The sequence below is a fragment of the Triturus cristatus genome, chromosome 9 (genome assembly GCF_964204655.1).
Source record: "Triturus cristatus chromosome 9, aTriCri1.1, whole genome shotgun sequence".
NCBI classification, from domain to species: domain Eukaryota; kingdom Metazoa; phylum Chordata; class Amphibia; order Caudata; family Salamandridae; genus Triturus; species Triturus cristatus.
This window is the reverse complement of record NC_140592.1, coordinates 726,934,422-726,951,540: the sequence shown is the minus strand read 5'-3', so window position 1 is coordinate 726,951,540 and position 17,119 is coordinate 726,934,422. Positions and strand designations below refer to the sequence as shown.

Here is a 17,119-nt window from a genome sequence, read left to right as displayed (position 1 = left end):
ATGTAACGCGCAATATTGCTGTCAGGTTATATTTTCATGACAGTAGCCTGGGACCACACAATACAGGTTCATTTCTGTAACTCTACAAATCAAAATAATTGTCTCGTTGATTCCTTCATCAGATTGAATTATTTTCCAAGCAGTCCCATGTTCAACAAACCCTTCAATCTCAGTAAGCATTCCAGCATGTTTGTCTGAGAGACATATTGTCTACCTGGACATTAATGATTAGGTAACGACCGAAACACTATTGCAAACAAATCTACCATCAATAATTTTAAGAGGTCTTGCCACTTTTGTTTCTTACAGAGTAAGATTAAGCTCGAGTGACTCCAGCATACCAGGAATATCGAATGTGCAAAATTTGAAACAACCAGAGGGGCATATTTACAAGCCCCTATCGCCACAGGAACGTCACTTTTTCCGACGTTCCAGTGGTGATAGGGCTTCGCCTTACACAAGATCCTGGCTTTAAAATCATTAAATGGATATATGTCTGGCTACAGCACTCAGTACCACAAAATCAAATGCAGCTTGAAAATTCTGAGCTCATGATTGCATCCCAACCCTGTACGACAAGCCTTACCCAGGCAGTGGGTACTGTTCAGTCTCTTGTAGCCCTGGGGACAGTCAGAACCTATGTCACCCCTGAATGGTCCGGTCTTCTGCACACCTGTATCTGCAAAAAATAAAAAATATATACAATAGAAATCAAAAAAGAAACGTGAAGAGGATGTGTCATCTATTAGTGAACATACACAATATATGGCTCTTAGCAACAGGTTTGGGGCTGGGTGCCAGGCAGAGGCATGCGGGTTCTAAGAACAGAGAAAAGAGGGGCATTTCTGATTCTGAACCAAGGATGTGGGCTCTAGTGTAGAGATGTGTGAAATCTGTGTAATTAGCTTTTGTGTAACTACATGACATTCTGGCAAAATTAGGCAAAATATATGTGTACTTTTGTGCTATATATTCGTATTAAATGCATCCTCGCATACATTTTTAACACAAAGACACATTTTGCGTTACAAAATAGAGCAAAAAACAAAAGCATTGTGAACAACAGCCACTTGCATCCTGTTATTCCAATGCATTCACTGTAAATGTTTACAGCGAATGGCGTATTCGCAACAAATCTTTGCTGCAAATGGCGTGTAATTACGTGAAGTGCGATGATTTCTGGGATTTCACAATACAAGAGTAACACACAATTCCAGAAATTATGTAAATTACAGCAGTATAATTAAAATTTTGTCTGGGCCTACTTTTAGTGCCCTAACAGGAGATGCTGGTTAATATACTGAAACAGGATGTAAGCTTTTATTTTTTACTAGTACTAAGAGTAGTGTTACTTCACATTCTAGAAGGAACTTGGGAATCTCAGACATCATACATTAAGGTCCCGTTTACGAGTTGGCGGTGTGGGAGCGGGCCACCACACCACCGCCCGCTCCCACACCGCCAAACAGGGCTGCCACCGGCCCACAAGATTCGAGTATTATCGTGGTCTGGCAGGAGGGTGGCGTGGCGGGCCTGTATCAGTGCAGGTAAAATGCTTCATATATGAGCCTTAAATTTCACCGCCGTGGGAACGCCAGTGCACGTTCCTGCACGGCATGGATTGTGCAGTCCATGCCGTGCAGAAATGGGGTGCATGCACACAGGGAGTCACAACATGTTCCCCCCTGAATGCACCCCCACAGACATGGCCAAAAGGGGTCACTGTAGGGTCCCCTTTCTTTCCTCACTGCCAGCAGTTTCATAGAGTAAGAACCTCCATGAGATCGCTGGCAGTGAGGAAAGTTGTAATACTCTTGCCCGTAATGCAGGGCACTACCAAACATATTACGACCCTCAGACCGCTGCGTCACCGCCAAGGATCTCTGGTCCCTAGCGGCTGCGGTTGTGCCATAGCGGTTCGACCGCTCAAGTTGCAAGCTGGCGGGTGGACCGCTGGTGCCACCACTGCGCCACCATGAGTTTGGCGGTCCTCGGCTCGCCAAACTCATAATTAGGACCCAAGGGTCTCATCTGGTTTTATTTTTATACAAAGCAAAATACTTTCTTTTAAACATTCACATGACCAGCTATGGAAACTAATGTTTTATACATTGATATAGGCTGAATGAAAAACAAGGAAAAAGTGAAAGGTTTCACTTCTGCTGTAACCAAATAAGAAAATTCACACAAACGTGAAATGTGCTGCTGTGCTCCAAAGGTGAAAACTGTGCTAAATTGTGAATTTAAAATCTGCACAGTAGTCTATAACAAGTATAAGGGGAGACATATCTGTAGTTATGAACAAACAGGAAGAGATAAAAAGTGCACATTTCTCATTTGCCACTTTTGTTTGGAGATGTTTCAAGCCTACGGGCGTAAAGCGCAAGCCAAGTTTCATCATCAGGACAATGGAACACAGATTAGGTAGAAGAATGACAGGTCTCAAGAGGTTCAGACCAAAGCCACTGATCTGTCCAGAAGTATCTGAGATATCCTCCAGGGAGATACATTTTTTGACTTGTTAAAATCCCATTAAATTTACAGTAGGATTACCGACGGTGTCGGAACCCGGTTCCATGCATCTCTAGATAGCCTTCATTTTTACATGATCCTTATTCCTCTGCTCTGATGATGACCCATGAAACTTCTGCTGCTGGCGTTAAAACGTGTTAAAAATTAGAAATCTGAACTTTATTACATAGGTATTAAAATAGCAAGAACCTATTCCTGTTATGTACATAAGGATACATACTTTTTAGAATATTGTGCAATTTGTAAATTCCCTTGTGAGCGTTTTTGTTCAACTTTGAAGCCCCATGCCGTAATTCAAGGTTGCGGTCAGCAGTCTCACTTATTCATAGTAGATGTAAAAAAAAAAATCAGGCATTTTTATTTACTATTCCAATTCCTGTCTACCATTGAACAAAGTCTAAAACTTCATTTTACATTACAGTTGTGGTACTAACCCAGTGAAGTCGTCTCGCTCATCTGCAACAAAGTAAAGTAGGCTATTTTTATGTCAGAATCTATGGTTTCTGCACTGAAATGTCAAACGGCCCACCCTGGTGCCTTTAAGAAGAATGTTTGGCTTTTGGATATGTAGTGGCATGTTCTGGTAATAGGATATAATTTTCAAATTGCACTGAAGTCCCAGGCAACAAAGGCGGAAGTGGATACAGCACATCTTCATTCCATCCTTGTATTTTATTCTGCACTATTCCACTCTATTAACCCTTTCAGGAACCCTCTTGTACAGTACACTCCCTTACAACCATACTCCTTGCTCTGTTCTCTGACCCAACTCTATTCTCCCAGTAATTTATGACTGCCAGTTCTCTGACCCCATCACCCCTTCTCTTTCCCCTCGTCTTTCTAATTCCCCTGTCCCCATCCCCTCCAAATATTCTCTTCACAATCCTGTTGTTTTAGTGTCTTTCTCTATGTCTCCATCTTTTCCATTTCTGTCAGTCACGTTTCCTCTTACTCCCTCATCCCAGTTTGTTTCTTCCCCACTCGCTCACAGATCTCATCAACCCTGTCTCTCCTAGTTATTGCCCTCCTCCTGTCTTCCTTCGTCCTATCATCTTCCTTCTCGACTTATTCTCTTCTTGCCTCTTTGCCTTTCTATCTCTCCTAGTTTTCCTTCTCGTTTCTATTTTGATAGCCAATTGTCACTTCTATTCGCTCCCTCTCTCCAAGCTCGCTCCCTGGCCCAGAATTCCACCTCACAACGTTCTGTTATACCTCTCCTATTTCCTAATTCTCTGTGTTCTCCTCCCTTTTTCCATAGTGATCCTCCACCCACCCTCCTACTCCTTCTCTCACTTCATTCGTATTAGTTCACAATTATCTACGTTCTTCTATTTCACAGACTCCTCTCTTCCCCAGATCAACTGTTTTCCCTTCTAATCCAGATCCTTTCCTCTCTCCATATCCTTCTCTTTCTCCAGGGATCTTCTAGAATGTCAAATCACCTCCTTTCACCTTTTCTCTTTATCCTTTCTTTCTTTGAGCACTTCAGCTCACTGAGAGTTAAAACATATTGCAAACTTCTCGGGGTATCCACAGTGGATATGCATGAGGTGAATATACAATTTGTAAGTGTGTTGGCCATCTGCCGACAGGATTCTACTATTTGGAGGGTCGGCGAGGCCAGCATCTCCCTCCCGCTCTTGCTTCAGCGAGGAAGAACACCCTCTCTTCGACAGAGTACATTCCGACAGGTCTGGAAAATGTAATCACCAGACCCGTCAATGAGGGGAAACAATGACAGAGCTTTCTGTTAGGAAAACAATCTACAGTTCTGGACCCTTTTTTTTCTGCGAGCCGCCAGCTCGTCCACATCTACTATTCCCAGGAAAATGTCTGCTACCCCCCCCCCCACCCCCACGCAGAAAGAGATACAGCCTACACCATTCGATAAAGCACATCTGAAGGGAGAAAGAATGTTTATCTGTGGAATCTTACCCCACAACCTACATCCTTACCCCAAGCCCTGCACCTCCATCGTCGAACTGGTCAATAAAGCAATCTGGCAGCGCCAGCTGGGCAGGTCAGTGTATGGGCCACTTTTATTTCTAATTCGCTTATCGGGGCCACTTTTATTTTGGTGCCTGGGCCTGTTTTCTCTCCTAGAACGACCCTGTGCATCTTCCTTTCGAGGTACGGCCTGCTGGAACTCAACTGACGAGCTGGTGTTGCCCTGCTATGCAATAAACGCAAGCACTTACCTCCTGCGCGCAGGCCTGGCTTGCTGGCATGGGCGAGTGGGCACAAGCCCGGGTCGCTAATCTTCAGAGGGGCGCACAGAGCTGTCTGTATTGAAATCCTGCAGACAGCACCCTTGATACCAATGATGAACACAAAATTTATTTTAATCTTTGTTTACTTACCTCCAGGGGCGGCTGGTGGAATTTGAAACTGGTGGGGCGTATGCAGAGATAATCAGCGCAGCGAGCGAGCCCGACGGCAATAAGGGGGGCTCGGGGGGGGGTCCACCCCCCGTGAAGACATTTTTTAAAAATTGTCATCTTTTTGGTGCGATTTTCAGCACTATATCTGTGAAAAATGGCCTAAAAATTCAGTAGTTCTAGGCATTCATAAAAGAAAACTCAAACATTATTTCAGAGAATTTCTGGGTTGCCAAGCAAGTCTGACTTCTGAAGAGGGTTAGGGTACTAAGCAAGACTGCTTTGGCTCTACCCTTTCCAATAGAAAACACTAGTTAGTGATGTGAACAAGTTCAATGGACAAACCTGGGGTCTAGGGGGAGTCCCTCTCCCGAGAAAAAAAATTGGCAAATGGTGCATTTTAAAGCAAATGAATGCAGCGATAAAGCAAGGCTTATTAAGCAGTGGGAACGTATAGTCTTGAAATATTAAACACATTAAAAACTGCCCTGTATCTTCTTGCATTAATTTGTTCAACAGTTACTGTAATATGTAAATTGTTCTGCATGACAACTTTAGCCCTTTACAATGTATGCTTAGCTTGCCCAGTGTCTTGCACTGCATGCAGCATTAACTTTGGAAAAATATGCTCTAACCAGACTTCGGGAAGCACCCACAGCTGCTGGCTGTAACCAGACATATAGAAATATGTGCAAACAGGTCTTTAAGTGAGATGAAAAAAGTGGGTGCTCCCTATAAAGGAACACGCCAAATACATTTCTGTGATTCCCATAGTGTGCCATCAGACCGGTATTTTGGTTTCTCTCTGATGCATGCGTGCCTGTAGCTGGGTTAGGCATGCAGATTAAAAAGACGAATACTGCATTTATTACCAAATATCAACGTCTGAATACACACTTTCCGACACCCAGAACTCTTATAAATAACCACAAGATGACACTTCCTCCCACCTCATCAATTTAGCCATTCTTCATTATCCACATTATTCACGAGATTAAGGGCATTAATATGCGAAGCAGCGAGTACCCTGTTTGCGCGGGAAGCTGCCTGACGAGAATCCTATCAGTTATCTCCACAATGGCTTTTCAGTACCAACGTCTCCTATAAAGGGATTCTTCCAGAAGCAGCTCTAACTGGAGGAAACTTTTATTCTGTGGAAGTTACGTTCACGCAGCCCAGCCGGCTGCCATGGCCCCCGCGGGGCTCCAGCAAGTAATCAGAAAGTTAAACGCATGCATGACTGGGCCTTGGGTTTTAATGGCAAAAAAACCCGATATGGGAGACATCACATGCAACGGGGCCAGCTGATCCTCGGCTGCGGTATAATCATTTAGACACTGTGCTAACAAAGGTGACTCTGCACCAAGGCCTGCTAATTACGCGGCCAGAGGTGAAACAAATAATGGAGTCGGCCATTACCAAACATAACGAGCATACAATGCAACCACGTGTAGAGCTGATTATCAAAATCGGCACACAGCCATGCAGAGCGGCTCCATCGTGTACATGATAATGAAACTATATGCAAATGAAACACCGTCGATAACTTGGAAATGCATCGTAATGTATTGCGCAAATACTGTCTTAGATTGGACATAAGCAGAGAGAAGAAACAGAAAAGGGGGAAAGAAGGAGGAAGAGAAAACCAGAAAAAAATCAATGTCAACAGAGAAAGCGGGGATGAAAAATACCCGGCAAGAGTTACATATAGAGACAGGAAATATAGTTAAGATAGAAGGAAGAGGCATGAGGCAAAAACAAGACAAGGCAGGTTTCGGTATTCTGCACCTCGACCTTTGGGCTTTCCCCGGGCTTCTGAGTAAAACCTTTTTACCCAGAAATGATTATTGTACAAATGAAGCACTGCCAGGCCCCTGTTCCTGTGCAGGTGCCACGACATGGACAAATCTCCGACCACTTTCATGCGCTGCTGAAAATCCCTCTCTAATACACACCCACGGTGTCTCAGATCCTATTCTTTCTGTCACGTGTTGGCCCTGCCGTCCTAGTGGGGATACCCCTAATGCTGTTACTGCCTCCACACCGCACTTACAACAGTTCCTTCCAGGACCGCTTAAAACATATCTGCCGGGCACACAGGATTAACTTTTAACGCGTTGTCCTGTGGGTCCTGCTGCACCGATATTGCTGTTATTATGACTTTATCTCATTTTTTGTGAAACAGTAATTGAGGATTCCATGGCGCTGCTGCATTGTGGTGTGTACTGAAATGCTCAACTGCATCTATCCTTACACTCTCCGCAACATGCCAATGCCCTGCGCCCGTTCTACGCTGCCTTCTAATCCTATGCATTAGTTTGCGATATATAAATCTGCCAATAAAATGAATATATTAAGATTATTATTTGCCACATGGGCCGAGCTATTAAGGACTCTGAGGAAAACTGAAGTGCTCCGTGACCTTGTTGAGATTAGGAAGCACCGTATAGAGTAAATGGTGCATATGGAGTAGCTACTTACTCAATACTGAAAAGTGACAAAGGCCACACTAGAGGAAGGGAAAGTGCTTTATAAAAAGCAATACAAAACAATGCGCTTTCCATCGCCGAGTACAACCATCTCCATGTGAGTCTAAGATTTCATTGATATGAAACCCAACAGTTTGAGGTGAACCTGGGCAGTTAAGGAAGTTAAAACACCTTGGAAGCATTTCAGCAAATATTTAGCAATTTGTGTTATTAGAGACAGAGGTCTTTATAATCCCTCCTTTTCCGCTGTATATTTCAGTGTGATTACAGCAACAAGCACAGTGTCTGCCTGCTTCGCCTTTTCTCCACTGCTTCAGACAGCGAATGTTTTCAAAATCTTTAGCAGTTCAGAACACAGTTTTCTCCTGAAGCTTTACTTGTGAATAAGTCTTGCTGAGCTCAGTTAATTTTCTGTCAACTTAATGCCTCGTGTTTTTATACAGATGCTTTAGTTTTCGCTCACTTAAGAGATCCTCCTTATCAAACTGGGATGCTAAATGATTGTTGCCATATCGACGAGCATAAAAATCTGGGATAACATGCTAGACTCGTTTGGCTCTGTGTTCAGCTGTATTAACCAGACCAGAAGTCGGGCGGCGAAAAGTTTTTTTCCCGTTATCTCGTGGTCTTACAATTTCTTTCCTGGGATTCGATCTCTGAAGTAATAGCTTTATGGAAGCTAGCTCGGACTGCACTCCCCTCGCCTGTCAGAGCAGTGAAAGGACTTTTCATTGAAGCAAGACACATTCTAGAAGAGTGACCCGGGCATGGGTGATGCCTCTCCAACCCTGCATAGCACCTTCCCTGCCAAAGAAAACTTCCACTCCTCACTGCTGTGATTTGTATTGTATTGCCATTGCATGTATATAGCGCTTACTACATCTTCTGAGGAGGCGTTTGAGCGCTACTCTGGGAACCAAGGTTTAGCGGTTAGTCTGCTGTTAATTAAGTTGTTTTTCAATTGTACTCGTTAGATGAAAAAACAAACATGGCATGCATTCGTCTAGCGTTCCTGTGCTTGAAGTTAGCAGGTTTTTGTCTTCTGCTCTCGTGATGAACCACGTCATGCATGCAAAATGTTATATTTCTTGATCCTTTATTAAGTATGAATAACTTAAATATGGTCATGCGCACTAAAAATGCCATCATTCCGTGTTGTATGTAAGGCTGCCCGGGGGGGGGTTGCGCAGCGGCCCGCCCCTTTGAGGGCGGCCGCCTTAGTGCCACAGGAAGGCACAGGGGTGGGAGGTCGTGTCCCTGGGTTGACCAAGGGAGACCCCAGACAGGTAGCTGCTTCCGGCGGGGAGGAGCTAAGGGGGGTACATATTCTGTCCCCGCCCCCTCCTCGCCCTCTTGTCCGCTCGTTCGCCTTGGGTTGAGGCCGCAGCCCGCCGTCGTGGTCTCGTCGTAGTGCGCGCTCAACCTCCTTCCAGCCACAGTGGTGAGTCTTGCCGGTTACCTTACTCTCGCCCCGGCCCTGTCCCTGGGCAGTACCAGGGGACAGGGCCCTGTGGTCGGTGTACCACGGGCGGGGGTGAGGGCCGTGCGCGGAGGGCTGGCTGTGTTGCGTTGTTGTGGGGGGGAGTTAGGGGCCTGCGTTGTCTAACTAAAACCCCTTCAGATTGAGACGCCTCGCGCTTAAACGATTTAAAGGGCACAGTTTAAGGCACAGCAGGAAAGCATCTGTTCTGACATGAGGTAGAACAGTTCTTGGTGTGGCTTGCAACAAAGCTATGATGGTGAATTACTTCACTATACGCAATTATATGCACTGACCATCCGATAGATGGGCTTGGGTAGGTAGTGCCCTTCGCGTTGTAAATATAGAGATGCGATGCTAGGGTGCAGTATGACATGTAACTGGAGTGCTCCCCACCACTATGGTCGGGAGCAGGGGGAGATGTCACTTTACATCCAGCACCTAGGCGAAGCAAAGAGTTACACCTGGTTGCAATGCTTTGTTGCAATGGCAAATTAGGGCGAGTGGACTTGGAACGCCTAGTGTTGAGTGAGTTTTATTGTTACCTGGTCGGTCTTGGCCTCCTGAGGGTAGGAAGACCTAGCGGCAAGGAACAGCTAGGGTTGTTTTCGTGTGCTTCAGTGATCAAAAAAAAAAAAAAAAAAAAAGCACCGGGGGCCCTGGCTCGCACGGTAGTGGGCAAAGATCACTCACGCCACAGGTGCTGAGGCCTGGCGTTGGGCTCCCAGGTCTTCGGAAGGGCTAGGCCTTCAGATGCTGAAAGGATGTCCGTTGTTATTTACTCGCTTTTGTACGATGGGTTATTTCCTGGGTCTTCCAGGGGTGTAGAGCATTAGGCGCTTGTCTTTCCATCGGGTCGGTTTGATGCGGGATGGTGGTTTCTGGGGCAGGCCACAGGCTGCCTTCTCTCGCTGTTTTGTATTTCTAGGTGTGGTCGGGTCAAGTGACGGAGGAGAGCATTCATCGCCTGGTATAGCTGGGCATGAAGGAACGCCAGGCAAGATTGTAGCGTAGGCAGTGTGGTACTTATCGGGGACTGGATGTTGGTCTCAATGGCATGTCGCCATGCAAGGGGACCATGTACCTAGGTCACGTACATCAGGCAGTGACAGGTGAACAGGGACCATGTGTACTAGAATATGCAGGAGTGGTTCCCACCACGGTCGGTCAGATGGGAAGTTGTCATCTTGATTCTCACTGGATACCCTCACTCCATCACGCCTATTGTAAGCTGAGGATCCTGTTGACACTGTTAGACCTGCTATTAGTTAGTACACTCACTGTTGTGCCTTGGCCCGGTTTGTCTCGCATCAGGGCCAGTTTGGGGGTACCGGCGAGTTGTTTGCTCCACGGCGGAAGCGGGCGCTGCTAGAACAGGGCAAGATTGATGAGGCCAGGCAGCATGACAAAGGTCTTTTCGGCACTGGCAGAATGGGGCAGGCTGCGATGTAGTGCCATTACAGAACATGGATTTGTCAACATTCAGCTAGGAAATAATTAGCAGCAGGAAGGTATTAAACCATGGTGAGCAATTGGTTTTGGGTTCGTGCTCAACAGGAGCAAGGGATTTGCATTCTGTCCCAGCAGGGTATGGGGACCGTCTATAGCACCAGGCACTGTAATGCTGCCATCTTCACCCTGGGCTGGGGGGCCATTGCCTTCCAACTTTGCAGCCAGACTCTGAGCAGGCAAAGGCATACTTGCAATGGTGCAATGGGCACTCAGCAGTCGAGTTAGATGGGTCATCATACCCGGTATGACGCAGTTATGAAACCTAGGTTGTGGCTACACACGACCAGGCACTCGAGGGCAGCTGGGGCGGGGGTGTGTCAGTGCCAAGAGGGCGCGGGTTGCCTGAGTAGGGCTGCTGGCTTGGAGGGAGCACTACTCGGATCGCCACAAGGGCACGTCTGTTTCATAGAAGGCTGAATTGTTACTTTTATGGCATGGTGCCAGTTGCTTTAGTTATGCGCATGTTCCTTGGCAGCGTCAGAAACATTCAGAACTCAATGCTGGTGGTCAGCTTGTTGTCAGGCTGTTCAGAGGTATTTTAGCTCAGGCATGGCCAAGCATGGGTTATAGGCCGGTGGTCTGCCCTGGGATTCGTGTTAACAGGCAGGTGAAGCAGCAGAACTTGGAGGGGCTTGGGTTTGACCTCGGGGTACTAGGGCGGAGCCTGGTAGCTCACTTAGTAGCACGCCATGGAGTTTGACGAAACAGGTACCTTTGATGCGAGCATCAGTACCGGGTAACTTCTCCCGACCTCCAGCACTGGCTGGCAGCTATGCAGGTGGCCTTCCAACAGGGCCATGGTCCATATGATTAAGGGAAGGCTGAATTGTTAATTCGATGGCATGGTGCCAGTTGCTTTAGTTATGCGCACGTTTCTTGGCAGTGTCAGAAACATTCAGAACGCAATGCTGGTAGTTAGCCTCCAGTTAGTTTCCGTCCTCCAGCACTGGCTGGCAGCTATGCAGGTTGTGGAAGTGGCCTTCCAACAGGGGCGTATGGTCCATATGATCGAGGGAAACACCGGGGTAACACTTTTGGGCTCTATTCCGCAGGAGAACATTTGGCTTTCCCAGTATTCAATTAGAGAAGCATTTTACAAGTTTTTCTCCTCTGTGGTCACCCTGACCTGTCCCTCCCTGGTATACTAGCAAATTTTGGGAGGGCAAGGCTTACAGTTGATGGGGACTGATGGAATGCGATGGGCGTACTCCAACGGAGTGAAAGAGGAAGCAAGGCGGGCTTGTCATCTCTTACCACCTCCCGCATGGGCACTGCCAGGCAGGAGTGTCTTGTCAAAGGGATTGTTCTGTAGCCATGCAAAGGCAACCTTGGACCATCGCTTATTTTGGTGTAGGTCATTTCAGTCAAATCCATGGGAGAGTTTAAAAGGACGGGGGAATTCGTCCTGTTGGTACACTTGTTTGGCTGGACCTGGGAGAAGCCCGGTACCGGTATGCTGTAGGTATAAAGGCCTACCGGGAGCCATGCGCAGTGGCGCAGAGCAAAGAGGTCTTGGCTTCATCAGGCATGGTCTTATACACGCCAAGTCCACAGGGTGCCTGGAGGGAGATGAAGTGCACCTTTCTAGTTTAGGTATGGATGTTTTCCGACTGGACCTAGGGGAAGCTTTGGCTGCAGCAGGTTGTAAGTACATAGGTCTACCTTGGTGGGGGGCCCTGGTAGTGACGGTGGCCACTCCCAAGGCTGTGGAGGAGTTACAGGGCGATCCAGGGTCTGCACATACCAAGGGGTATAGCATGCAGCAGCACCGTGTGGTGCTAAGCCAGGATACCCAGGGATCTTTAGCGTGTCCACTGGAAGACCTACGGCGCCCCGCTAACCGACAGGCGGTTGTGGGTCTGAGCAACCGGGGGCTGCCATGTATGCTCCGCCCACCCATCACGGGGGGGCGTGTGAAGCATGTGGACTGGAGGTCCACGGATGGGAGGGGGGGACCCTCCCAACATTTGGTATACACCAATTGGCGTTGCCATGGTGACTCTAGGCTTATCAGACGGGCAGGCGGCATGGGGCTGGCCTGCCCTGGGATCGCCCGTAAGATAACCCACCGTGTTTGCATATTTATTATGCTAATAAACCTGCAGCAATATTTCTCCACTTACATTCAGTGTCGTGTGTTTTATTATGATTATGTACTGATGTGTGCTGTGATAACGGTTGCCGATATTGGCACTATGTAAGGCTGCCCGGGGGGGGGGTTGCGCAGCGGCCCGCCCCTTTGAGGGCGGCCGCCTTAGTGCCACAGGAAGGCACAGGGGTGGGAGGTCGTGTCCCTGGGTTGACCAAGGGAGACCCCAGACAGGTAGCTGCTTCCGGCGGGGAGGAGCTAAGGGGGGTACATATTCTGTCCCCGCCCCCTCCTCGCCCTCTTGTCCGCTCGTTCGCCTTGCCCGCCCATCCGCTTACCCGGCATCCGGAGGGACAAAGGGGGGGGCAGGTTTTTCTAACAATTTTCACTTTGTGTTGCAGGAGGAGTTACAGGGCGATCCAGGGTCTGCACATACCAAGGGGTATAGCATGCAGCAGCACCGTGTGGTGCTAAGCCAGGATACCCAGGGATCTTTAGCGTGTCCACTGGAAGACCTACGGCGCCCCGCTAACCGACAGGCGGTTGTGGGTCTGAGCAACCGGGGGCTGCCATGTATGCTCCGCCCACCCATCACGGGGGGGCGTGTGAAGCATGTGGACTGGAGGTCCACGGATGGGAGGGGGGGACCCTCCCAACATTTGGTATACACCAATTGGCGTTGCCATGGTGACTCTAGGCTTATCAGACGGGCAGGCGGCATGGGGCTGGCCTGCCCTGGGATCGCCCGTAAGATAACCCACCGTGTTTGCATATTTATTATGCTAATAAACCTGCAGCAATATTTCTCCACTTACATTCAGTGTCGTGTGTTTTATTATGATTATGTACTGATGTGTGCTGTGATAACGGTTGCCGATATTGGCACTATCGACCAGGAATGATTTCGACCATCGTGCGTGGAGACCATAGTGAACAGAGCAATATGTGTTGATACACAATCCACAGATCACAAGTCGCGGCTGCCATACTCGCGGGGGGTCGGTTGGGGGCCGGGGAGTTTTAAATAAAACTTACCTGGTCCTGGCTGGGGTCCTACGTTGACGCTCTGTCTCTCTGAAGAGGAACAGCCGTCACAACCCCTCTCAGCCAATCCTGGCGCTGTAGCAGCGCCAGGATTGACTTAGGGCACGGCTACTACTCGCCCACCTGCCCATTAGGAGACCGAGGTTTGAGCCTTTGCTCAACCCTCGCTCTCCTAATGGGCATGCGCCAGCCTAGGCAGACACTAGTTCGCATGACTGGGCACGGCGCGAAAATTCGCTCACCTTCCCCAGTCATGCGCACTTGTGCATTGTGCTGCTACTGCTGCCTGCCCTGGTGGTCTGACAATCATGTCAGTCAATATTACGCCAGACCGCCCACCCCCTTCAGACTCTGAAGGGGGTGGGCGGTCCCACGTCATGCTGACTGACATGATTGTCAGTTCTTCCTCGCGTCTCTGAATTTAAGTAAACTGAGTTTACTTAAGTTCAAAGATGCTGAGGGAGCGGCGGGCGCAGGCGGGGGGGGGGGGGGGGCAATGCCCCAACGCCCTTATGGACACACCGCGGCTGCTTACCTCAGTTGACGTTCTACGCCCCATCAACCCCTTCCTACGGCTCCTACCTCCCACTATCCCCTACGGCTGCGAGTAAATCGGAATATTTGGGGGTAGGGGAGGGATGCCGAGACATTTGTGCTCAGAGGCCGCCACTGCTTTGATGTGTGACTGAACTGTGAACACAAAATGGGCCCCATGCTGCCTCGTTTTATTCTCAAACTGTACCCAGGGCGCCAGATTTCTTTCCGCCCAGGGCGCTGTCCGAGCAAGGGCCAACTCTGCCGGCGCGGAATGACGAACGTTGTTGAGTTTTTCCGTGCTGGCGGTACTTCTACACCATGTCTTACAGCGTCTCCTGTGAGAAGATGAGGGAAAGCTGGAGCTGTGCGTCCTTCTCCCTTGATGCACAACCGGTGAGAAGTAAAGGAGCGGAAAGCAACAAGGAAACTGGACCTTGTGCACATCTGACAGCCCGCTCTTAGCTCTTCAGGCTGCTGGTGGAAAAGGGAGGAAGAGGCGCATCGGAGAATGACACCGTGCAACGTAACAATTAACAGGAGCAATCTAAAATAACGGAAACTTGTCGGGCACACCAATGTGTTAGGCCTGCTGAATGGAGCTTTCATGGGGGTCAGGTGCATGTTGGAGCGTCGTGTTTTGACAGGAGAGTGAGTTGGGACATACAATCGAGAACTATGCTTCTGTATTTCCTCCTTCGCCTTTACCCCCTCCTTCCACTGTTCCCAACCTCTCCTCCCCACCTCTTTTCCTTCCCTCCTTCAAAGGCAGGGTGGAGGGCCCTTTCACTTCCTCCACAGAGGCGGAATGTCAGATTCAGGCAGGGAAAAGCCAACAATTATCTGCACGCAGCTGCACAAGGGACGAAAGCCGTGAGCCAAAACAGTTACCTCACTGTCCAGACCCGGCCTGCTCTGAAGTGCGGGGTCTATGGGGACCTCAGCCAAAGAAGCCGTTTCACTGTTTAGACCCCGGGCAGGCCGCCCTAAAGTACTGTTGTGGGTGCGAGCTGTGCCAGCCGTATCACTGCACATGAATGAGCACAGTCTAAAATCCGCTCTAGGGGTGAAGACCTACTACTACAAATCTGAGGTTTGGAAGGCAGGGCTGGAGGGGTGCAGCGAAATGAACACATCATTGCTCAAGCATTAAAAGACTCTGGGCCTGATTACAAGTTTGTCGGTCCCACCACCGAGGTCGCGTCAGATTCACATCCGCCAACTAAGTGGTCTGCCCTCCGTTGTTCGATTTCACAATAAAAGACTGCCAACACCAACAGCCATTTGCCGACCGTCACAGCATCGATCTGGGGAAAGCAGGTGCGATAGGGTGGTACTGAGAAGTATCTCTGCCGTCCGAATTATGAGTTGGCTTTCCGACGTGCTGACAGTGGCGGTGGGGCCACCTGCTTCGAGTTGCTGGAAATGAGGAAATTGGGGTGCATACTCACCCATTTCCTTTTCTTCGCTTCAGTCTCCAACATGGATCCCTTACTCCAGGTCCCCACTTCACAGCAGCATCTTGACCCCTATGAAAACGACCCTTTTGGCGTCGATTTCCAGGGAACTCAGTTTTGTAGTATTTACCTACTGATTGGACTGAGCACATATTGTCCAGACTCCAGCAGTGGGTAGTAGGTATTTTTTAACGTAATGCATATGTGTACATTCAACACTTGTGCAGTCAGAAGACACACACACGCATCAACAAATATGAAAAAACATTCACCGCCATCAGAAAGAGCGCCACTGGCCCATCGGTACAGCAGTCGGACCGCCGAACCTGTAATCAGTCCCTCTGTTTGTGAAGTCACCGGGCAAACAGGGACAACAGGGCCCAAACTGTGGTGTGGCCCTCACGACCTGCACCACTCTTACTATGATTCTACAAACTGGGCCCAGTAAAACCTTTTACGCACTTGACTCTCCTCGCAACGAGCAGTCACAGGCTTCTCAGATAGGTAGTATAGAGGGTGGGCAACAGCTCAGAACTCAGCAATCAACCAATATCATGGCCGGACTGGGAACCAAAACTGGCCCTGGCAAAGTGCTTGGCCGCCGCCCCCGGGGGGTTGGGGGTGCCGCCGAGCTCTTTGCCAGGGCCGGTTTTCAGCCGATTTTGTTACAGAGCTGGCTGATTTTGCTGCAAAAACAGCCCTGTAACAAAAACGGGCCCCAGGGGCCCAAAACCGGCCCCCACCCGTGCGGCGCACCGGGGGATTGCCCGGTGCCCGCTATGGCCAGTCCGGCCCTGACCAATATACGCAATAAGGTAATGTCCACCCCAGTGCTCATCTTCATGAAAAGGAAGGTACTTTTAACCTCACTCCAAAACCAAAAACTGTACATATCACTTGATACAGCAAACAAGGTTGCAGAATGCCACATTCTATCAGAGGGGTGCTACAACTCCTTCTCTTGCTGGCAATACGCCTCCTTCCCGATAGTGTGATTCCAGCTATTATCCTCCCCACTCTTCTACGGGTTTAGACAGGACTAGGCTCAGGTGCAGTTAGCTCAAATGTTCACAGTGTTTTAAGTATGCACCCAGCCCAACAGTTTATTGTTCCTTTGGCATTAAACAACAGTCTTTACCAGACGTGGGTGACTGTCATGTGCATCTTCATACATCTCATCCCATGGCTCTGGCTAAGCCCCATGGATTATTTGCAAGTTGCTCTCAACAGTCCTGGATGTGCTGCAGATACGGTCACACCCTCTGACCTTCACAGTGTGGACTCTTCGTTGTGGGGCAGGATGGTGTTGCAAGTTGGATGCTGGATGGAAGGTCTTCGCGGCACAGCCGGGCTCAACAGCTGATGCCCTCTTGGTTGGCTGCGGGCAGGTCCTCAGCAGAGCTAGTTGCGTTCCGTAGGCCGAACCTTGGCATGGTGATATATTAGAGGAGTGGCAGCCCTTGGGTAGATTGGGCTCTCTGGCAGTGACACAGTACTTCAATCCTTGTCAGCAGCACCAGGTTAACTGCCGGGTGACACGTTTATGGCACAAACATGGCATAGTTAAGTCCATGAACTGTGCACAGAGGCCTGGAGACCTTATC

At 48.9% G+C, this 17,119-nt stretch overlaps 1 protein-coding gene across 2 annotated transcripts in view; it reads right to left on the bottom strand.

Annotated features, from left to right (window-relative positions):
* The window catches only part of LTBP3 (latent transforming growth factor beta binding protein 3), a 375,622-nt gene that overhangs the window by 290,791 nt on the left and 67,712 nt on the right, over window positions 1-17,119 (bottom strand). Inside the window, exon 5 of one of the 2 annotated variants that reach the window (XM_085625923.1) lies at window positions 587-679. In XM_085625923.1, the coding sequence (XP_085482049.1) occupies window positions 587-679 (93 nt within the window). The remainder of the gene's footprint in view (window positions 1-586; window positions 680-17,119) is intronic. The other variant, XM_085625924.1, reaches the window with a different exon arrangement.